Source organism: Polistes canadensis, unplaced genomic scaffold (assembly GCF_001313835.1).
Source record: "Polistes canadensis isolate GaletaPanama2010 unplaced genomic scaffold, ASM131383v1 scaffold_148, whole genome shotgun sequence".
In the NCBI taxonomy this organism is placed as follows: domain Eukaryota; kingdom Metazoa; phylum Arthropoda; class Insecta; order Hymenoptera; family Vespidae; genus Polistes; species Polistes canadensis.
In genome coordinates this window covers 175,485-199,669 of record NW_014569695.1, presented here as the reverse complement: position 1 = coordinate 199,669, position 24,185 = coordinate 175,485, and the positions used below count along the sequence as shown (strand labels likewise).

The 24,185-nt window shown below is 35.0% G+C and overlaps 2 protein-coding genes across 3 annotated transcripts in view; both read left to right on the top strand.

Annotated features, from left to right (window-relative positions):
• The window catches only part of LOC106788686 (hemicentin-2-like), a 33,472-nt gene extending 11,974 nt beyond the window's left edge, over window positions 1-21,498 (top strand). Inside the window, exon 8 of one of the 2 annotated variants that reach the window (XM_014752167.1) lies at window positions 21,357-21,498. In XM_014752167.1, the coding sequence (XP_014607653.1) occupies window positions 21,357-21,382 (26 nt within the window). In that variant the 3' untranslated portion in view covers window positions 21,383-21,498. The remainder of the gene's footprint in view (window positions 1-21,356) is intronic. The other variant, XM_014752169.1, reaches the window with a different exon arrangement.
• Window positions 21,431-24,124, top strand: LOC106788668 (peritrophin-1-like). Its single transcript, XM_014752126.1, has 2 exons — window positions 21,431-21,437; window positions 21,643-24,124. Exons 1-2 carry the CDS (start codon window positions 21,431-21,433, stop codon window positions 22,341-22,343), a joined length of 708 nt encoding a protein of 235 aa, XP_014607612.1. The 3' UTR covers window positions 22,344-24,124.
• Window positions 24,125-24,185: the final 61 nt, after the last annotated feature.

Here is a 24,185-nt window from a genome sequence, read left to right as displayed (position 1 = left end):
ATTATTATCCATTAACTCGTATTACTGCGGCCAGCATCACGATTAAATTTCCGCGATATATACAGTAGTAGTCCAGGAACGTTTCAGTAACGCGCCAGCAGACATACAGACAGACCGACATCAAGCAACATCCCTTTCAGCTTTCAGGCAAACAGTAATAATAGCGAGCTTGCTTTTCAAGGGTCGCGGCTTTCTCGCGCTAGCATTCACTACTACTACTATCATCATCATCATCATCGATATGTATTTAACAGTAGCCGTTTAATGGTTAGTTCGTAACTTTGTCGAAAGAGAGAGAGAGAGAGAGAGAGAGAGAGAGAGAAAAGCCGAAATTTCTCTACGATCAATTCCCGGATTGCAACTCTTGAATTTCTCCACCTGCTACTTAATTTACCTTTTCTTCTATTAAAATCTTCGTACGAGAGAGAATATATATAACACACATACATGACCTCCCAGTACCGAGAAACATTTTCGAAAGAAGCTTACGAAAAGGGATTTCGCGTGTAAAGCTTTTGCAGGAAAATTGTAAAACATGTTCCCAACCGTGTAATCTGAAAAAATCTTTCCCCCGTGCTATTCATTACACGAATTTTTAATTAATCGTTATGCCCAGCAACACATTGTTTCGGGGGTTATATTTAAGATTAGAATATATAAAGATAGAAAAAGAGGTATACTTGAATCTTATTTGGATCGATGAATAAGATGGGATATTATACGGGGGGAGGGGGGGGGTACTTTTAATGAAGCAAACTCGCCGGTTTGACAATAGAAAGACACAATGGAATTATTTATTCCGCCCTTTTCTTTCTCTCAACCTTCCCCTCCTCCCCATTTTCTCTATCTTGAATCGTCTTTGAACGAAAGCAGATTGTTTCGTGAGATTGAATCTTTGCGGGGTGGGAAGAGAATGTGGTTTCCTGAGGAAACCGAGGTCTCGCGTGCCATCATCGATAACGATAAGTCGGGAGGCTCGGTTTAAGGGAAAATAAAGACAAATGGCGGCATTTCGTGAGGGACAAATTGAAAAGCGAGGGGTGAGAGAGAGAGAGAGGGAGAGGTAAAAGCTGCTACTACGGCACGTATTACACACGTCCAACATGCTGGCAATCCAAGTCAAGTAAAGTCAAGTAAAGTCAAGTAAAATCAAGACGAGTCCTTCGTCCTTAACTCGTATTCCTGATTTCTCTTTCCTAGTCTCAAAGTACTACAAACTACTTCCGCTATTTTTTCCAATTAACCCCTCGGTACATCTCTCGGTACTCTCCTTGTCGAGTGCTATAATTGCTTAAAAAGGAAAAACACTTTTATCGTTTTAAAAGTGTCAGGTCGCAAAGCGTTGAAATTAATTATCGTATCAGCCTAATAGAAATAAACTGAACCTTTAGGAATATTTTCTGATCATTAATTACCCTCGTACCATAACGTCAATATAGTTAATAATGAACTGTCTGCTTTACGTCGTTATCGAGCTTAATCAAACCTCTTTCTCTATCTCTCCTTTTTATCTTTACTTTCCAACCGATTTCTAACCTATCGACTTGGAAACGAAATCCTCGAGTTTTAATACTTTCTTTTTTACTTTATTCGTTTTTCTCGCCTTTTACGTCCAATTTATCCATTTTCTTTCTCCCTCTTTCTTTATATTTCTCCGGTATTCGTCGTCGTCGCACCTTTGGAATAAACTTTCGGCGCAATATCTGAAATTGGATATTAAAGTTATTAGAGAACCGTTCTCGAACGATCGCGGGAAACTTCCAGCCGCGGAATTTAGCAGGCTGTCTGTGTGGCTGACTTGCTGGCTGGCTGACTGGTTGGGTGACTGGTTGGGTGACTGGTTGGGTGACTGGTTCCTGCGCACACCCTAGGTGTCCGTAATATTTTTGACGTCAAATGGGGCATCGTTAATCCTTTGCACGGGACATTGGCCCTTTGTTAAATTCCCTCGGTGTTCCATGAACAAGGCAACGTGCTGCGGTACCTTGTATAGATGCTAAATTTTAAGTACTTGCTTGAAATAATCAAAATACATAGAATAAATTGATCATAATCAAGGATCGATTAGATTTCTATAAAAGAATAAACAAAACAAAAAACCATTTTAGATTCTTTTGTAATCCACGAATAGGATGTATGATGTATCTATGTATTTGGAACGAAATGGGAAGGGAAAAAGGAGAGAATAGATGGTATGAAACGGGCAGGTCATGATTGACGATCGACGACTCAACGACAAGGAATATCGATGGAAATCATAAAGTCGCGAGAGGGAGTGTCGTTCGACTCGACTAGGGAGCAAAAAGTCTGCTAATAAAGCATCATAGTAGCTGCTGACCAAAAGGGGTGACAAAAAAAAAACAAACGTGGAACCAAGTGTTCGTCTTGAAAACGAATCCAATCTATCTTTTTCCTTTTTTCTTCTTTTTTCTTTTTCTTTTTCTTTCGTTGCTCCATTCGAATAGAAAATTACGTTCCGAGGTCACTACCGGCCGTTTTGTAATCATTTTGCCTCCGGGGATAGGTGAGGAAGGTTTTTTTTACTGTGCTGCATCGTTTCCCTTAAATTTTTCCTCCACGCAAATACGATATACGGGGAGAAATATATAGAAAGTGAGGAACGAGTTGGAATGTGTATGCGTGTGCGTGTGCGTGTGCGTGTGCGTGTGTGAAGGGGAAAAAATTTGCAGTATGGCGCAGAGACAAATTATGTGTATATGTATGCGAACTCACGTGTTACTCGTGGACGCGAGAAAACGGGCAAAGGTTCTGATGGCAAAAGTTTTGAACAATGTCAACGTCATAAATTGCCGGTTGCAGAAGAAGCGGGAGAGGGAGAGGGAAGTGCGAAAGGAAAATAAAGTTAAAAAGAGGAGAGAAAAACTAGTAGCAAACTGTCGTGTACGAGATCGCAAAGGATTAGTGAAGGGTTAACAAAGGTGTTGTATCGCGGTCAACTAATTTTACGGATAACCGGATGATCCAACGTAGAAGACTAATTTAAGATAGCTTTTTCTTTTCTATTTCGTATAATAATAACGAATAATAAATTATAACGATCGATCAAAGCCGATTCATAAAAGTATCTAATGATTCATGAAAATTCCCAACGGTACCGCACGCGTTCAGATTAAATAAGCCACTCGGTTTGTGCACGCCCATCAAAATATAAATATCGATTTAAACATTCAAAGTAATCGGCTTATTTTCATCAATTTTAATATGCCTTATATATATATATACTCTCCGCGTGTAGGAAACTTTGTAATGGAAAGTTTGGCAAACACAACATTTTGACCGGAAACGCATATATATCATTTCGTTTTATCGATCTCTCTTTTAAATACGTGAATATTCGATTAGTATGTATCTTGAAATCATCTCGACGTAATATGAAAATGTGTAATTATATGTTTGTATAACGATATAACGATAATATTAACAAAATTACGAATCATCGATCATAAATAGAGAATAATCGACGATATAATTATCTTTTAACGATAATATATTTATCAATATTTATTATTTTTCTTTTTTGTATTGTTATTTTTTATAGAAAAGAAAAGAAAAAACAAAAATAGAACGAGACTTAAGCTTATTTGCGAAACTACGCTGTATTTTCCATGAAGAGGCTGATGGGTGGAAAAAAATGTTGGCGATCCGGTGCGATCGTGAAAGATGGTAATCAATTATGTCACTATTGATTAAGGTTCTCACACTCTCTACGGGCAAGTTCTCCTTATTAGTAGATTTATACAACAAGCTATAACTTGCCAACTTTGAACTATATATCTCCGATAAAGCGCGCGATAGTTTACGACGTATTAGAGAAGATAGAAATGATTGACACCTAGTTTCGAAACAATGTTATACATTATATGTATCTTTCCTTGTACATAACCCGATCTAACTATCGTTTCTGCAAAGTATCTTGATACTTATGTACTCTCTATTCTGACATACATAACGCGTATACGAGAGAGAGAGAGAGAAAGAGAGAGAGAGAGATACCGTATTATTCCAACAAGACTTATTTGTTTGATTTTTATGCATATTTTTCTTTCTTTTTTGTTGTGTTGTTGCATCCTTCTACATTGTTCTAGCCTATTTCTAAAAGACACGATATATATATTGTATGTATAGTATGAGATATATAAAGTACACCCTTGTATGTTACATCATCGTTTCACGTTTCATCAGAGAGTGACGATAACGGCTGAAACTTTGAAGATGTACACAAAGAGAAGAAACGAGATAGAGAGAGAGGAAGAAAACGTCAACGTTAAAAAATGCGACAAGGATCTCTCAAATGTGCGAAAAGTTCTTACTTACATATATGTACTTGGAATAAATATGAAAGCGTTGAGATAGCAACCTTTCTACTATTCGTTTTTGCTGAAAATTCGTTTGAAATTTATTTCAATTTCGTTTATAAGAAGTTTTTATCTTTTCTTTTCTTTTCTTTTTGAAATTTTCTCAAAAAAAATGTCTTCCTTATCGTTCGCAACGTACGATTCTCGTATCCAACTAAGAAAAAATAAAGAAAAATACGACAGGTGAGAGCGTAAAATTATTATTATTATTATTCATATTTGGAAACACGATAATAAATAAATGTAAGAAAAAATAAACACTTTTCACAGGATTTCTCTAGAGAATCGTTCGATTATATTATGGTATATATTCTAGTAAAATAGTCTTCCAAAGTAAGTAAGTAAGTAAGGAAGATATTTTGGCGTTTTCTCCATTTAAATCCCTGACCCCTTCTTATATAAGAAGAAAGTAGGGATTTTTCCAGCAAACGTGGCGTTTCTCGTCGGCAATTCGAAGAAAAACCCCCTTAAAAGCCATAAACGTGTAAGAAAAGTTTTCACCTTTATTCTGATCGCTATAACCCCCTCAGCAAACGATATCTTTTCTCGATTCTTGAACGAGAGAACGGGTGAATCTTTTTGAAAAAGATCATAGAACGTTCCACGTTACGAATTCACTCGGCTGATCCACAATAATCCAACGAACTATACTCTCATGAGTTTTATTTCGCAAAAAAAAAGAAAAAACAGGGGAAAAATAGGAAAACGAAGAAGATGAAGATTTCCTTAATCCACACGAAGTGGTGGTGATGGTGGTGGTGTTCGTGAGGTAAAACGATCAATACAACGAACTATATTATCCGACTGGCGATTTTTCATAACGATAGTTTCTCACGAACGATTAATCGTTGAGAATAATCCAAGTTATATCGACGCTTTCCTATTTCTCTTAGTTTTATACTTTTTATTAAGTCCCTCTCTCTCTCTCTCTCTTTCTCTCTCTTTTAAACGATAAATATCGTCTATTAATTTAGCATAAAAAAAAAAAAAAATAAAAAGTAAGGAACTTATGGGCTAGCCTAATATTTTTGATCTTTTGGAAAGATTTCGTAGTCGTAGTAAAGGAAAAGCGCGAGATTTTAAAGACCGCAAAAGATCGGAAACGGTGAAGGAACAGCAGCACCAGCATCAGGGGGGTGATTTTCCAATTTCCAATAACTAGAAACTCGACTCTCTCTCTCTCTCTCTCTCTCTCGTTCGTTCGTTCGTATTTCGAGCCATAACCTTTCAGAGCTTTATAACACACCGATATATACTTGGTGTTGAGACGCGATCGTTCGATCGAGCATTCATCTAACACACGTATGTAGTAGTCCTTGCTGATCTATTATATCAAGCTTTCTCAAAAATTGCACCTTGTTCTCCTCGATACACACATACATACACATACACATATACCATCGCCAAAAAGTTGAAGAAAATATATCTTGCCGACTAAATTAATCGTGCTCGTAGTAATAGGTATCTTTATAGTTCTTTTTTTATTTTTTTTTTTCCTTTCCTATTTTATCCGAGAAAAAATGTTCTCGATTGGGTGAAATAATTTCGTTCGAAGTTATAAAAACGTGATTGTAATTATTCGAATGAAAATCGAAGAGAGAGATAGAGAGAGAGAGAGAGATTATTTTTGTGTTTGTTTGTTTGTCAACGATCGATTTTGCATCTACTCTAGGGGGTGTGTAGGTAGGGGGGAGGAGGGGGGTGATCGTTAATTTTGAAAGGCATCACCAGGCGTTTCCTGGCTGGCTTTTCTTGAAACGATAGAAGCCTACGGCATCATCGAGCACGTTCATGCGTAAAGCGTAAAGGCAACAATGCTTTAGAACTATTCCGAAATTATAACAACACGTGAAAAAGGGCTGACGATCTAGGTTGTTGGAACACCGAGCAAAGAGAATAGAAAAATAGAAAGAAAAGAGAAAAGAAAAAAAAAGGCAAGGCACGGCACCGTCGTCTCGCGTGTTTTATGGGGGTTGGTTCGTTATGCTTGTCGATTCGTCTAGTTAAAAAAAAACTTTTGCGAAGCAGCAAAAATTCATTCACTGTCAACGACGTGAGACGAATCTTCGCGTTGGATATATTATTTTCCCTTTTAAAGGTTCTAACTGATTAACAGTCGACAATGAGCAGTCGAAGTAGGTAAATGTAAAGAAAATTTAGGTCGTTTCGTATATCTCGTTGCAGTAACTATATCTAAATCTAACATTAAACTTTATAGATCATTTTTACAAATCCCATATATATATATATATGTGCATTTTACTTAGATCATAAATAAAAATAGACGAATCAAGGTTAAAAAAAAAAGTATAATAGATCAAGGAGAAGGTGAATCTGCTGGGCACTTACTTTGGTGGTGGTAGATGGGGGGGTTGGTTTCTCTGGTAGAACGGTGACAACAGAACGTAGGAGTGTTCGGACGTGGATGGAATTGCAAGAGGATTCGCAAGAGGATTCGCAAGAGGATAGTACGACCCTTTCCATTTATATTCCATTCGGCGAGAGGTCGCTATACGAGAGCAAGAGAGAGAGAGAGAGAGAGTATATTTGCGAAGGTTCCGTCTCTCTTTCTTCGTGTTGCACACATCCTGTCATCCTTATGCGCGCGTACCATACGTTTTCCTTGCAATTCTATCTCTCTAAAGTCCAACGTCAAACAACTAGCAAGTTGTTGTCTAACGGGTATTACGACTACGACTATGACTACGACTATGACTACGATGTCACGCGATTTCGTTTGACACGCGATCATCGAAATCCATTTGGTGGTACAGAATTTCTGATTGCCACTTGAAATAACGTTAGATGATTAAATTCAGATATTTTTTCGGAGGATGAATTTTGTTAAAGTATAGATAACGGTTGTATCGTTTTCTCATTTATCTTTTATCGTAGAATTAAAAATATACTTGTACATGTATATGTGGAGTAATTATATCGTCGGTCAAGTATTATAGTAATAGTAGTAGTAGTAGTAGTAGTAGTAATAGTCAACGCAATGTTTCGCAAACTTTCCAAACGAATCCTATTTCGCGCGACATCATTACTAAATGATTATATCTCGAGTTACGCTAAATTGCTAATTAAAATCAGTGAATGCAATGTAAAATACACAATGAATTGTAACTACGTCATACGATAATTTTAGATACGCGTTTGCCCGGTATATTTCAATCGCGATCACCACCACCATACGGTGTCGATATTTTAAATGCCGACGCACGGTTATTAAAAATAAAAAAAAATAAAAAAAAGAACAGAAACAGAAAATCATGAATATTTAACCTAGAGTACATAATTAAAGCTCATTTGATCGAGCATGTTTCGTTAAATACAAAATATTTCATTGCCTTCCATAAATGGTGGAATCGTATAAACGCTCTAGTGGGCTTGATCGATAATAATTATTCGACGAATTTTACACAACGATATGGTGGTAGTGGTCAATCAGTGTACAGTTGTGCATTTAAGAACGAAACACAATCAAATTGTTATTGCAACATAAGACTAAAAAAGAAATATTTGACGAAACGAAAGATCGAACTCTAACATCTCTTGTGTTCGTTGAATAAAAAAGAAAAAAAAAAGGGGGGGGGGCTGAAAAATAGACCGGGAAAACAGGTGCATCTAGTAGTCGGTAAAGTTTGTTTTTGAATAAAATTTCAATTGGCAAAGTTAAGCGACGCGTAACAAGTCGTGTTACACCTTGGCATACTGAGAAACATTGATCCGTTATAAACAGCGCCTGTTGCTATAGAATCCTGCCGTCGTTCTACTCTATTTTCTTTCTTCCAATAGATGATAGACGAACGCGACTGTTATACGTATACTATCGTTAACCGAGCTAACGAAGATCAAAGATTTGAAGCAATATTCCGACGTCTTCGTTAAGAAATTTCATTTTGCTCGTTAGAAGAATTTATAACTCGTTGTATAATAATAATAAGGTTCGTTCAGATTGTAGGCTCGAAAACAACCAAGTAACCGGAAATTCGACTCTTTAAAACTAGCTTTTATCTCTCATTGTCCAAAACTTTTCAAGAAACTTTCGATAATTTTGATAATTCAGTCTTGTTTGCAATTTTCAATTGAAACGTTTGAAAATGAAGTTTTCACTCGAAATTATATAAGACTTTGCCATTAGTTTAATAAAAGTTAGATCAAATTTGATTAATTAGACATATGTTAGAATTGATTGCTAGGGAAAAGTGAGAATAGTGAATAATCATGTTATACGATCGAAATAAATTGGTTTCTGTAAAAAAATGTGCAGAACTTATGCACACAATGAACAATATAATCCGTTTTTCCAACGGCTCGGTTTCTATCAAGTAAAGATTTTGCAAATATTATACTATACGTGAAGCAACGTTGAAAATTTATAGTAATTAGAATCTATGCATGGGATAAAGCTTAGATCGTATAAAGTCGAGTAGACGGTGAATAAGCGGCAAGTTTCTTACCCAGATGTTAATTATAAATTTATTATTAATCCTCTAGACAACACCGACAAGTATATGTCGGACTTATAATACGTATCTGTAGACATTAAATTGTTATGGTAAATAGCGTGTGTGCAAATAAAATAAGATATATATTTTCGCAATTACAATTGAAAATAAAATAGAAAACGGCGGGTGGCAGGGGGATGGTGAGGGTCGTGGGAAAGTGGTATAGAAATTAAATCAATGTTTCCTAGATTTGTAATTCTTCGGTCTTGCGAGCTTTTTCAATCGTCTCGAACATTTAGCTTTCAAAGCAGCCGGGGAAACTGTGAAGGCGTCTTCCCTGAGATCAGTTTCCATTCCTGCAGGACGTATCGCTGGTTTCGCCAGGATTATCGTCCTCGAGGAAGCTGCAAAATTAAGGAGTCCATGCATTCTGTCACTTTTAAAGGTTGCCGCCTCCACACGACAAATGACTCGAAAAGAAAATGAATTCAATGGCCGACGTTACGACTACGACGACAAATAAAAGAGAACTATTACGTTTAAAAGACGAAGACGACGAATAGGACAAGAAATGGGTAGAGAAATGAGACCACGAATGGGACGACGATGGTATCGTCCTCGGCCAATAGAAAAAGGTACGTTTAATCAGGCGTACCTTGTGTTTGAGGAACAAAAAAAAAAGAAGAAGAAGAAGAAGAAGATGTAAGGAAACTAATAACCGTGAAATTGCTTCAAACTTTAAACGGGTTAGTTCTTCTTTTAAATAGGAGTATCTCGCGTGAAATAATCATTGGTTTTGCGAACGTGACGATTATATCGATATATAGATAGACTATTGCATATAATAAAATCGATATAATAATATTACGTAACCAAATATATGTGTTATTGAGTGAAAATAATTTATCGCGATATTAACCCTTCTTTGCACGATGATGGAAATTTCAATCATAATATTTAGTCAACAAAAAAAGGTACTTAAAACCCTTGTACTGTATATTTGTTGTTGCTGGCAACTTTTTAAGCGACTATTGCGTACAACAAAACGCAATTGTCAAAAAATAGCACTAGGATTTTTTTCAATATTTTTCCTTTAATCTAGAGCATTAATTACATCACCCTGATTTATTTTAAAAGAAAAGAAAAAATCATGCAATGAAGGGTTAAAATGAATTACATCGCGTTACGGGTCTTATTATTTTAACGCGATTTCACAATTTTATATCTTGCCAGATTAAAATGATTTCTTCTTTTTTTTTTTGTCGCAAATAAAAAATCTCTTATAAAGATCGTAAAATATTTAAAATGTTAGCAAACGCCCTTTGGCAACTTTCTGTTCTTTGTATCCATGAAAAAATGGCACGAGCTTGACCGTGTACCCGACGGGGTGTATTTCGGTATACCGGAATAACTCGCGTCAATGGGATCGTTTTTACTCTCCTAGATCAGACAAAAGTGCTTAAACCGACCGATCCCTCCTCAATTCGAATGAGCCGAGCTAAAATGAAGAATACTGACCCACATATGCCGTGTTCCAGAAAAAAAAACGTAGTCTTCGATGTTTGCGCGCGAGGTTGGTTAGAGAAGAAGAAGAAAAAAAATATTCTTGGCTTAGCCATGGTCGAGTCCGAACTAATAGGAAGAATAAAAAAGAAATCAAACAGAAAGAGAGAGAGAAAAATAATGGAATATATGAACTATAATGAAACAATAGTTTTTTTTATCCTGTATAACGTAGCAAGTTAACGAATTGACCAAGACAAAAAAGAACATTTTGTTAGAAATATGAGATATTATATATGAAACATATGAGATGTTACCGATTGCTTTCAAGGCTGCTCTAGATACTACTCCTGGTATTCGTGGCTTCATAACTTTAAATTCGGTCTTTAGATGATAGAGCCGCATGATGCGGTCGGTGATCTTGTACTTCAGAGCGGATCGTGCTACTGAAAAGGGATCTCTGTCAATTGGAATCTCTCTGATCACCGGTTCAGCTAAATTCTCTATACGTCTGATGTTGAACGGCCGCCTCCTCTTTCTCGGAACCTATAATTATTTCATTTGTTTTATCGATGACTTTGATCGGTAAATTTAATTGAATTTAATTTAACTATCGACAAAATTATTCTATTATCCAAAATGAATCGTAATAAATGGTCATCGTGTTTCGTTCAGAATAAAAATCAATTGTTTCGAATTACAAATTATTCCTATCCATTTATTACGATAGACGACAATTAGATCAAATTCTTACTAAATACAAATGTTAATTACAAATGGTTTTGGTTTGCGATAAATTTTTGGGCTCGCCAATTTCTCTATGATCGTTCTATGCCTTTCCCAATCGTGATCCCTCGGAGGTGGCTTATGAAACTCGAAAATACGTTGCTCGAGAACGCTGAAATCGAAAAGAGGATTTTGTATTCAAAGCAAAAATCCCGTGTACGTGTTTTCTCTTTTCATGATACCACTCAGGAAAAAAGCTTGTCTTATTTACTAACTATCGAACATTTGATATATTTTTTGATCGTCATTAAGGTATACATTGAAATACATTTCGGAAAATATCAGGATAATTATTAACAATCTTGATGAAAATCAAAGAGAGATAGCTTTTTCTATGTTTCTATCTTAAGAAAGAGAAAATATCTAGCAACGAATCATTATCACATTGGTTTTATCTTTTATCTTTGACGAAAGCTTAGAAAGATCTGGGGGAGAAGGGAAGAATCAAAAGGAAATGACGTAACTCTTTTGCGATAGAAAAAGAGAAAATGCTAAGGAAGGGAAAGGTAAAAGCCAAAGAAAGAGTAACTCGTTTTACAACGTTCCAAAGAGTAAACTGAATGTGCAAGTGTACATTTACGTATAGTGTATCGGATATATGATGTGTGTTATATAGGGTATGTGCTGAGTATATGCAGGATATATATGTAGGGTATATATAAAGTATATATATGGTGTATATAGGGTATATATGTAGGTACGAATGTCGAATAAGAGGTTACTCAGAAATCTAAATCCGACTTTATACGGGACTACTCTCTCGTGAGTGGCAAATGTTCGAAGGACAATCCGATTATGTTCGCCCTTTCGTGAAATCGAGATCGACGTTGAGTTGGAAAGATGCTGCGATTCGTCGATTCTCGTTCTCGTTCTTCCCTTACGAAACGTGTCCGATCACTTCGGGTCTTTTTCCATGACCGAACGATGGCAAAGTAGAAACTTTTGCAGACTCTTAGTACTAAAATCTTCTTCTACCTGGCAATGAAATACCCTTCGTCTGCATTAGATCGTTCCAAGATTCTTCTTCTTATTCTTATTTCTTTAACGAATAAATTTAGTTTGCTTGATGAGTTCATTCGAAAGCCGATCGATTCGACTTATCACCGAAAAGTAAACGCGAGAATCCCTTCTGCTCCTCCTCTTCCTCCTCTTCCTCGTCGTCATCGTCGCAATGCTTTTTCTCATCGACAACAACAAAATCTACCGAGGTTTCCTCTCGAACCGACTTATCGTTTAATGGATTGAATCCTCCCGAAATATTCAAAAAAAAAAAAGGTGATATCGTAAATAAAAATTTGATATTTTCTATCTTGAATGTTTATATGTACGTGTATACTTACGTAGGGGTATGTAGACGCGTGTATACTTCGATTACATATCTCGATTATATAAATTTTTAGAATAGTGTTTTGGCGCAGCTTGGCTTACGAATGAACGAAGCTGAAAATTTTTCACGGTTCTTAGATCCGAAACGCGATTGGATTTTATTTCGCGTTGCACCATACACAGCGTTTACTTTACAAACTCGCACACAACACACACAACACATATAAACGTGTGTGTATATATTATATATATTTATATATTTCCCCGTGGCTTCTCTCTCAGTTGCCAGAAGGATTCTCCGTGAGAATAATGAGATAAAACGGGTACGGGGAGCACCGCATTTTAAATTCCAAATACGAACCCACCGCTTTTTCGGCACAGCCAAATTCAGAATACGAGTAGTAGTCTTCGCTGCGAGTGTCTTTGGATGAACTCTTTGGTATGGTGCTGGATAGTCTCTTCTGTATGAAAAATACATTTGATAAGGTAGAATACCATAGGTATAAAGCTTACCCCTAGTGGGATCAGCTTTAAAAAGGAAGCGTTAAACGATGCCTCCGCTTACAGGGCATCGTATTTCTTGGTTACGTATTTTGGTCGAGCCATAATCTTGATACGTTTAGATGGTTTACATGTTAAAGCTGCACGAGATATAACATTTGGGTCTACCTATTTATTAAATCGATTTCATTTAAATCGAGAGATCTCTATTTTAGTAGCCAACATTTATTTTAATTTGATATTTACCACTATGTTCGCGTCCGGTCTACGAAGTCTTCTCCAATTTGGACGTGCCAATAATCTTGTGTGTTGTTTCCGCGATAGATGAGCCATCGCGTATTTTATTCTCTCGGACACCATTTTTGCGAGATTAATAATATTTTCTTCCTTAAGGATTTAGGGTATTAGTATCGATGTCGACGAATTAAAGAACCATTCGAAAATTTGCCTCGGGTTAATCCAATAATCGTTGCGTTAGTTTTTACGCGTTTGTTACACTAATCAAAATTGATTTTTATTATTCCCCGTTAACCCTATTAATTTTGACAGGAACAACAACCACCATCCACAGAATTTTGACGCGAGGAAACATAAACGCTGCTGGTGATAGTGGTAGTTTTTGCAAGCTCGATCCGCGTAACCTACGCTCGCAATTTATTTACGATCAAAAGAAAAAGAAACAATAATCGTGGATAAAAATAAAAATACGATTTTGATTATGTCCTGTTTGCTAACCTTATTCATTTTGACAAAAACCAATAACCACCGAAATATTGACGCGAAATAACATAAACGCGGATATTTATAGTTTACAAATTGGATTCGCGCAACCACCTATATGCTTGCAATTTGTTTACGATTAATAATAAAAAAAAAAAAAAAAACAATAATCAAGGATGAAAAAAATAATAGAAGAGCGAACTCGATAGTTGGTGGCATACGACATTCAACAATTTGCTTATCGATAAATGTTGTTAACAATTTGTTTTCAATCGCGCTGGCGGTATGCGTGACTGAAAATGGACTGCAATTTTTCAAAATTACGGTTCCCGTATTGCTCGTTAAAAAATACAAGTTGAATACCGAGGAAAATTAACGGGAGAGAGAGAGAGAGAGAGAGAGAGAGAGAATGGACGTGTCGAGCTTTTAATCAATGATATCATCGTTCGAAACAAATCGGATATTTTGTTAGCGTATGTTCGATAACCTGTTGGTAGATTAGTCACAGCTGTATACGCTGTATTTCACGTTTCATTCGTTAACTCTACCCCCGTGCAACGATTGTATACCGTTGGCAAACATGTTTAAACATAACTACTTCTCGCAAAAATTTATTTCATAATCCTTTTCGGAATCGTGCGGGATAAACGTCGTCAAAGTTTCGGTAAACCGGAACGAATAAATTGGACTATAACAAAAAAATCAAGCAAAAGTAAAACGGCAAATGTAATTTCGTGCTTGATTCGAACGTTGAACGGTTACGAACCAAACTTTTATCCAACGAACGAACGAACGAACGAAGAAGAAGAACTCTTTAGGGACATTCGTTTAGTTTTATTCGTTTTCAGTCGGCTACGAATACGATTCACTCAAGTATCTCTTTGCTTCCCCCATTTCTCTCTCTCTCTCTCTCTCTCTCTCTTGGAACAAATGTACACACCTCCTTGTCACTGACTCTTATCCTTTCTGCCACTTTTTTTCCTTCGGGTTTCGTTGTCGTTCCTTTTCTATCTCAGTGTCAATCCCGCATGGGAAATCTGAAATAGGAGTCTGTTTACCTGGCACTTGAAATCCCGAAGGATATCGATGATAAGATTTTACCGCGTTCGTTTTCAACCTCCCTCCCCCCTTGGTCCTTCTCCCACAACCCCTTCTTTCCAGTCCTCCTCTTGTTCCAGCTTCAATTCCTTTGCGAAACAACTCGAAGAAACAATAGTTTTTATATCAGAGGTTGTTTAAGTACTCTCGATCATGTACCAGGTAATATGAACAGATTTACACGTTTAGATGACGATTAAATTCTTTGACGAAAATAGGATCTTCGTTAACCGTTCGACCATAGGTAGGAGGATCGGTAAAACGGCGTTGCTATTAGAAGCTGGTGGTTTTCCTAGATGAATGAATAGGGTACGCTAGATTTTCGCGAAACGTTTGTATAGAAAACGCGTTACACGAATATACCCGCATTTCTAATTAAACTTTAATTACGGGTCAGAGGACGCGATGTTATTGGTTTCAGCAAAAGGAAATCTCGTTATTGAAGAGCACTCTTCTGGAAATCGTCGGTCGCCCCATGCATGTTGGAAATTCCATGACTGACGATACAAAAAAAAAAAAAGAATGATAAAAAAAAAAGGAATAACAACAAAAAGCAAAAGGAGAGAACGGGTGGGAGGAGGAGGAGGTAGGGAGGAGGAAAGAATAAAAAAAAAGAACCCCAAAAAAAAAAATATCCATCGCATGACCATTTTCGCGAGGCAAGTTCCAAGGGGATGCCAGGGGGGGGGAGGGGAGGATTCGGCAGAAAAGAGGAGGGAGTGAGGGGCGGGCGGGAGAGGGAGTGACAGTCTGCAGAACATTGACATGGAAAATTCAGGAGACGGTCATGGGAATTGTCACTGGTCGGCGGACTTTATCGGATTTCTCGGTGGAAGCTTTCGACATTGGCACTGCGACAGGCTACGTAGCAGAGACAACAACTCGTCGTCGTAACACTAGTCACCGTTTTCGCGATCACTTTTCTTCCATTTCTACTAGAAGAAACTAGAAACCAATGGAGAAAAAGATAGAGAGAAAAAGAGAGAGAGAGAGAGAGAGAGAGATCGTCAAATTTTTTATTCACGAGACAGGGGACGAATCCAACACGAATGTGTTTCTTTTATTCTTTTCTTTATTTTATTCTTCAAACATTACGATCAGTTTCTTCTCTCTTCTACTTTTATCTAGTATAATCTTAATGGAAAAATAAAAAAAAAAAAAAATAAAGAATAGAAAATTAAGGAGTAAGTATATGGCAATGGGGGATTTTTTCTGCAACGGCCAATGTCGTATCGTCGTTGGTCTACATATTCATGTTCTACACCACCTGCAAAAGTTCTACCAACCCCCTTTCTCAAACTTTGCCTTGATTTTTTTCCTCTCGTTTCCCCCCTTCCCTTCCCCCCTACCGCCCCCTTCATCCGTCGTTTTCTTCTCATCGTTGACTTTTTAAACGGGGAAAAAAAGTATATCAAGAGTCTCTCGGTTTTCGGTGTTGTGTCTCTTTTTGGGGTAAAATGAGGCGTTGAATAACACCATCCAAACTTTAATATCTAAAAATCCTTGCTATTTCCCCCCACCCCACCCCCCCCCAGTCGCTTTTCCTTTTACTCGTTTTTCTCTCTTCTTCCATCGTTCTCATTTATATTGACCACTTTCTCTCTCTCTCTCTCTCTCTCTTTCTCTTTTAAATACTAAATATCGTCCATTGAATTCGCATAAAAAAAAAGGTAGGAACTTAACGGGACAACTTAATACTTATTAAATTAACAGCCCCTTTTATAAATGAAATGTCGTTTCTCAAAGAATATCGTTCCCAATGTTATTCAACATATTTTTGTATTTGTTATTTATTACAAAGCTTTGCGTTATTCGTATGAACGTTTAAACGAAAAAATAACGATTAAAATGTATTACTTTAGATTTGTAAGAAAAAAAAAAAAAAAAAAACACATTCACGCGAGATAACAATTCGTTTAAAACGCTAAAACGTTTTTCTATTTGTATAAAATAGGAAGATGAGATGATGGTTTGTTTAAACGGTCATGATTGATCATTTAATCGGTTCCTGAAAGCAATCAAACGAAAACTCCAACGACTTATCTTTGTAATTGCTTATGATCTGTGAACGTACACAGACACACACACACACATACACATACGTATAGTTAATACTTTACGGAAACGAATACAGACTCAGAAAAGTTACGTTTAGAAGATAGACATTAGGAGGTTTCTTCCACGTTCTTAGCAATTTCTTTCTCTTACATCGATTTCACCCCTATCTTCTATCTCGCACCCTTTTCCAACACCACCCCACAATTCTCACGATCTTTCACGTCTCGGAGAACACCCAACCACCACCCACCCACCCACGAGTCTCCGACCGAAGGATATTAACTCTGAAAAATAGATCTTCCGATAAAAGGATTCAAGCGAATAATATTTTTCTTCCATCTGGACTTAGCGAGCCGCCACTTCTCGACGTCTCAGGTTAAATAGGAGGCGGAGAAAGAAAAGGAAAAAGAAAAAGAAGAAGAAGAAGGAGAAGGTGGAGGAGGTGGAGGAGGTGGAGGAGACGACCAGGGTTGAAAAGACAGAGAAATAGACGGATAGATGGATAGAGAGATAGATAGCTAGATAGATAAGAATGAGAAGAAGAAAAAAAAGAAAAGGAAAAAACGAAAAGAACTCTTATATTCGCGCGTGTGCTGTGTGGGTGTGTGTATATATATATATATATATACATATATATATATATATATATATATGTATACATAGATCTATATTTTCTTTTCTTCTTTTTATTCTTATTCTTTTTCCTACAATTAGTATCTCGATTGTTATTTTTTGATTGACGATTTAACTTCGGAAAGATCATAATTGGAAGAAAGTGTACTTAGAATAAAACGGAATGTTCATTAAACGTGTGTTAGTTTGGAATAAAAACTTAATTAACTAACGTTTGAATTCGATCTCTAAGAATCTACAGGTAATTTTCTTCTATAATACAGAATAGATAAATGTAATGTTGTAAAAATTAGTATTTGATAATAGTATAATTGAGAAAAATAAGAAATCAAATTTAGTTGAAATTTAACAAATGAGATTGACATTGAAATTAATTCACGTATGACGTAGATCTAACTAAACGGGTTACCGCGCGTGTAACGTTGGTTTAATTAAAAGGTAAAAAAGAAAGAAAGAAAAAACAGTGAAATTCGGTTTAGTTTGAATTCTCGGGAAGACTTCGGACTCTAAGGAAATCTTTTCCCGTTAGTAAGTTGTCGGTACGAACTCGAAAAAGTTCGGCTTGGAACCCCTTCGTCGTTGGGATCAACGAGAAATAAGATAGGAGCGCAGTCGAGAAAAGTTATCTAGCATCTAGGAGAATAATCGAGAATGAGAATTCTCGTATTTCTTCCCCCCCCACTTACAATTTTACCTTTTACCTTTTACTTTCGCTCGGCTCCATTTACATTGCTCACTTACTACTTCGTAGCATAATTTTCTTGCTTACCCGCGAGGAACCCTTATTTCATCGTAACTTTAACCGAGGTACTCGTTAATTAGCTTTAACAACAATACCGATCATAATACATTTTTCAAACTATCTTGCATTACATGCTTTTACGATATATATATATATATATAGCTACATACTAATTCATAGAATTACCGTAATATTTTTCTTTTATATTATTTTCCAATGAATACACATTCGCGTATAGAATATATTCAGCGTTATTCTTTAAATAAGAAAAGTGAAAAACATGAAAGAAAATGGCCATTTAGTTACTGTCAAGAATTGTCTTGTACGCGTTGCCAGTTTGTTATCTCGGTTACTTTATCTGACAAAACTCGGTTACGGGTGGTTCACTGTTCTAAAGCAAGGGAAAATTATATAACGAAAATAAAATAGAGAACAGGAGGCGCGAGTTTTCTCTAAACTTGGCCGATGGAAGAAAGCGGCACGCCGTACCGTGCCGGAAACCTGAGGTAACGAGCTGAGATAGCTACGCTTTCGGCAAAGTTTTCTCTTGAAATTGTCAACGTCTCTGTTGTTCCGTCCGTTAGTGTTTCTCTCTTCTAAGTATAAAACAGGGTAGTTCCTCCGAAAGATAATGTAACCCCCCACCCTCTTCCTTTTCTTTTGTTCTTCTTAAATTCATACTCCCTTAAATTGTAACATATTATTAAACAGTTACAACACAATCCCTGTTGTTTATCTCAAATTAATGTAACTTTTTATTTAATACCGATATCATTTCAAAATTGATTCTAAATTTATTTATCAGAATACTCGCAATCGCAATACTCCAATTGTAATGAATTTTTTATTCGATCGTGTTCCTCCAACCTGTGTACGCTGAAATTCAAATAAACGTGAGAAATAATACAATATTATCGATAATCTAATATTGTGCAATCCAAGAGATATTATATTATTTTTCTCATTGATCTAGAGATGAAATTAAATAGAATATATATATATATATATATATCGTTAGTAAGTACAAATTGTTGAAAATTCGTACGATTTAATTTGGAATTCGCTCATTAAGGATAAATGAAGTTATTAAAACGCATATAAACGCATGTATTCGTTGATCCAAGTATAATTGTCTTTTGCATCGACTATACGTGATTCATGTCTAATAGAATAATCAAAACTGTCGAAACCTGCCCTAAACTTATGACCAACGAAGGTCTCTATCATTCTCGAGATAAGATAGTTCACTCGATCGCGATATTTTTGCAAATACGTAAGAAGAGATTGGATTCTTCACAATAAAGATAAAAAAATTGATCAATATCGTAATGAGGTCACAAAGTTCGATTAGCGAAAAGAAGTAGCACGAAGAAATGATTCTATTCAATTTTCAACCACACTCTAATTATCTTTTCTTTTTATTAATTATCTTATATTAAAAATAAATATGAGCAACAAGCATAGTCCAAGGATTATGGTATAAGCTTGCAAGACGAATCCTTTGCAAGATTAATCCAAATCTTCTTATGGTGATAAAACTTGGAATATGTTGCCCTATCCTTTTCTATTTCTCTACTTGTATGTTAGTTTCGAGATAATAAATTTGTGCCCTCGTGTTAAGGATCGCATTTAAATCTATTCATATCTACGAAATATATATTAACGATACAAATAATTATTCTCTTTGAATTAAAATTTTTAAATCAACGGTACCTGTGCAATAATATTTTACTTTTAATATTCCAAATCATTGATACTTCCCGATATATTAAAGATATAAATTGTTTTGAACGATAACACAACGTTGCCTAATAACAATCGATAACATGACAACCAAGGACCAATAAAAACTAATATTTTATTTTTCGAAGTGACAACGCAATCGAATTCTGAATACGTCATTCCCAAAAAATATATATCGAAAGATTTTCAAATAATTTCTTGTCTTAAATGCGGATAATGTAAGATTTTGATGAAATAAGGCCTTGACATTTTCTTCGAAGTTCCGATTGATCGATATTAGAATGCAAAACGATCATTCTAGAAATCGTACAAACGCAATATGCCGAAAGAATAAGGAGAGCTTAGGCAATATTTGAAGTATGTCACGTATCGAGCACGAATATCTCTATAAATCGATTTATTTATCAGGAATTTGATAAACCTTTTAAACATATTGTCTACGATACATGAAATCTATTTTGTTATCTCTGAAAAAAATAGAATTCTTTCTTTATACTTATCAAAGTCTTGTGCATAAAACGTTAGAATGTATTTAAAAACGCTTGAACATTTGTTGTTTTTCCTTGTTAAGATGGATAATCAATAAAACATCGAATGAATCTTATACGTGTTATGAATAGATATGACTATTTATACGTCAACTAATTAGATAAAAGAGATTATTTTCAAATGCTTTACTACCGTTCGTTAAATTTCGAACAATAATCGGTTATCTCGGAAATCAAATTTTGTCGAACGAGTTTAAGCGATTCGTCATACTCTTAGCTATGAATGGTGACGTAGTTAGCACGATTCGTCAATTATCGTCTTATTCATTAGGGTGGTCAAAGTACATGGCACTCGACAATAACCATCATTTATCCTACGTTTGATAAATATATTCGTGCATTTATAACTATGATATATTTATACATTGCATATATAATTATTTCTTTTATATTTCTTTTCTTCCAATAAATATTTCTAATAGAATACAATGTGTGTTTTATTCGTCAAATTTTTATCTTTATATCAAATAACACGAATAAACGAAATATTCGTGTATATGCATATATATGTGTAGTTATATACCTAAAGGAAATAAATGTAATCGAATATAGGTAGGAAGGGATCGATGGGCAAATGATTAATTTCGTATTAATCATTTCGACGTATATAAAATGATATATCATTCCGATAGATATTTATTTCGTATTTCCGAAAAATCGATGAGATTTTAATTATAACCTTTGGGCTTATAAAATTGAAAAAAAAAAAAAAAAAAAAAAAAAAAAAAAAAGAAAAAAAATGCCAAAGTCTGTAATGATAAAATTAAAATCAGATTAGATAAAATAATATATATAAGATATAAAATGTAAAAAAAAAAATTGATAAGAGGGTTGGAACACGGTTATATAAGTCACTTTTTTTTCTTGACAGAACCAGTTAACGATCAATTAAGCTGAAAGAGCAAATACAAAGGAAAAATTATATATCAACGTTCGGTTATCATCATGAAAGGCAAGTTGCTGAAGAAACTTAACGCTTAATTAAATTATCGTATATATTCGCGAGGGTACTTCTTTTTTTTTTGTTTTTTGTTTTTTCGTTTTTTTTTTTTTTGTTTCATTTGGCTAGTCAATACGATAGAAAAGTGTTGAATAGATAGAAATATTGTTATAAAGTCGAACGATTAAGTTATTATTTATATGAAACATTTGAACAGGTGGGCTTTTGGTAACAGTCGCATTCGCGGCTACCCTGGTTGCGGTTTTTGCTGGTGATGTACCTATACGTCCGATCCCAACGGAATGTCCTGACGTAGACTCAGATGATTATACTGTACATATAAAACACGAAAGCGATTGCACGAAATTTTATAAGTGTCAAACCGGAGACAAGATTTTGATGGAATGCCCATACATGAACAAAGCTAAGACACGAAGATTACACTTCAACGCTTTGTACCAAGTTTGCGATTGGCCAGCAAGAGCCGGTTGTAAATCAGGACAAGTAAGTAAGACAACACCATCGGGATCGGTTGGATGGGATCCATCGTGGACTTGCTCAAATACCCCCTTGGGCACCAATTTACCACACGAAACGCGTTGCTACTTGTTCTACCAGTGTACCGTTAACGGAAGATTACTCCAAGAATGTCCCCAAGGAAAATATTTCAACCCGTACAGTCAGGTCTGCGATAATTCTGACAGATGTCCAATCACGAATGTTTGCAAGAATTACAAGGGCTCCGAAGGCAAGTTTTTCCCTGATCCAGTCTCTTGCAAAAATGTATATTATTGCAAGGGCGTCAAGACCGCGGTATACGCCTGCGACGAGGACGCAGAATGGAGCGTACAATTTGGCAAATGCATGTCAATCAGTGAGGCTAATTGTTCGCGAAAACTTGCCTATTACAAGCAGTAATTAATTCAACGAGATATTATCGTCTAACTTATACATCTTAGTATAAGGCATAATCTATATTTAATATTTTATTCGTAATTACTCGCATAACTTATTTCGTGTTCGCTTTTTTAGCGTCTAATTGAATACAATTATTTTAACACTAAACCTATCACGCAGGGTCAAATGACCGCGTCCTGTAATTTGTAAGAATTGCGGTAAGCACGCATAAAATGTACATTATGCATTTCTAAATAAAAAAAAATATATTACTCGCAATCGAATTGACTAAAATCTCATTCTATATTTATTTTAATATATGTATTTTTCTTTTTTTTTTTTGTTTTTTTTTCTTTTCTTTTTTAAAGTGGTCGTTTGACCACTCACGGTAGGAATATGTATACATGAAGTGTCGGCAGGTTTAGTGTTAATATACATAATTATCGTCGTAGTTACTTTCTTCTATTACCATCTGTAAATTTGTTACGTTGTCTTAAAGTCAATTATTAACTGTTCGAATTTATGTGATCAAATAAAGATTTAATTAGACACTAATTTAATAAAGTTATTCACTTTAATAAAAGGAAATTGGACTGTGTGCTATTAAAAAAATACCTATGATAAACTTATTTTGCGAAGGTACATGTATTTAAAAATTATTACACATTTCTAACATTCCAAGGCATTAGAGTGTTAAATAACTTACAAAGTAAAGGTATGTCAAAAGTAAATGATTAAATGAAGAAAAGTTATTAAATGAAATTCATATTAAAATGTCTGAAGTTCTATTTATTCTTCAGATACCTTTAGTAAAATTAAATAATATACATTTACAACTACGACTACACACAAATGATACTAAGAGAAATGCGTGTACACGTAAAAAGAAAAGAAAAATAAAGGAAAATCATAATTAAATAAGGATTAAATTGAACATGAAACTTTTGCGATACCTTCACTGAACGATACCATTACAATTCGCAAAGAATGTGTTTGCTAAAAAATAAATTATTATAGTAAGAATTTAAACGCTATCGGCCCTAAAGCATATTTTAATCATTTATTTACACATTCCTTATTGCATAGTATATTTTTGTTTAACGCGAATTATGTTTCTGTACATGCGTTATGATTATTATACCCTATCGAAAGGGAATTACGTAAGTTACGCTTATATTTATTAATAATATTGTGTAATTATTCATTTTACATAATATTTATATCAGTTTGTGCTATTACCAAAATGATCATAGTTCAATAATTCATTGATAAATGTTTTATACCGATCCTATGTTACGGAACTTTTACTTTCCATTGTTTTCAATATTACAGGTAAAATAATTATTATTTCCTTGTATATACAATAGCAGAGCAACAATTAACATTAAATTTTAATATCAATTTTGGGAATAACCGCCAAAAGTGTCTCCTCCTTATCTCTATTAAAAATTAACTGGTTATTTAATGCAGATTTATGTAAATGTAAATATAACGATATAAGCATATATGCGCGTAATCTCATATGTGTACATAATGTGCAGTTGGTTCCCGTTTCTCATAGTATCATAGATATCAACCGTTCAAAAATATTACCTCGTATATACAATTTTTCTTCTGTTAAAATATTACTTTCAATCCATAGAAGAGACGAGACTTCTTTGAATTGAAATCAACATTTAATCAATAAAAGCTGAACATTTGAGGCATTGTTTTTCAACTGTCGATATGTGTATTAGCAGAATTTACATTATTATTTATTGTATCACATAAGAAGTTTTAATTTATTTACAGTAACATTTTATTCTTTTTCCTACAATTTAAATATATATATATATATATATATATATATATATATATATATAT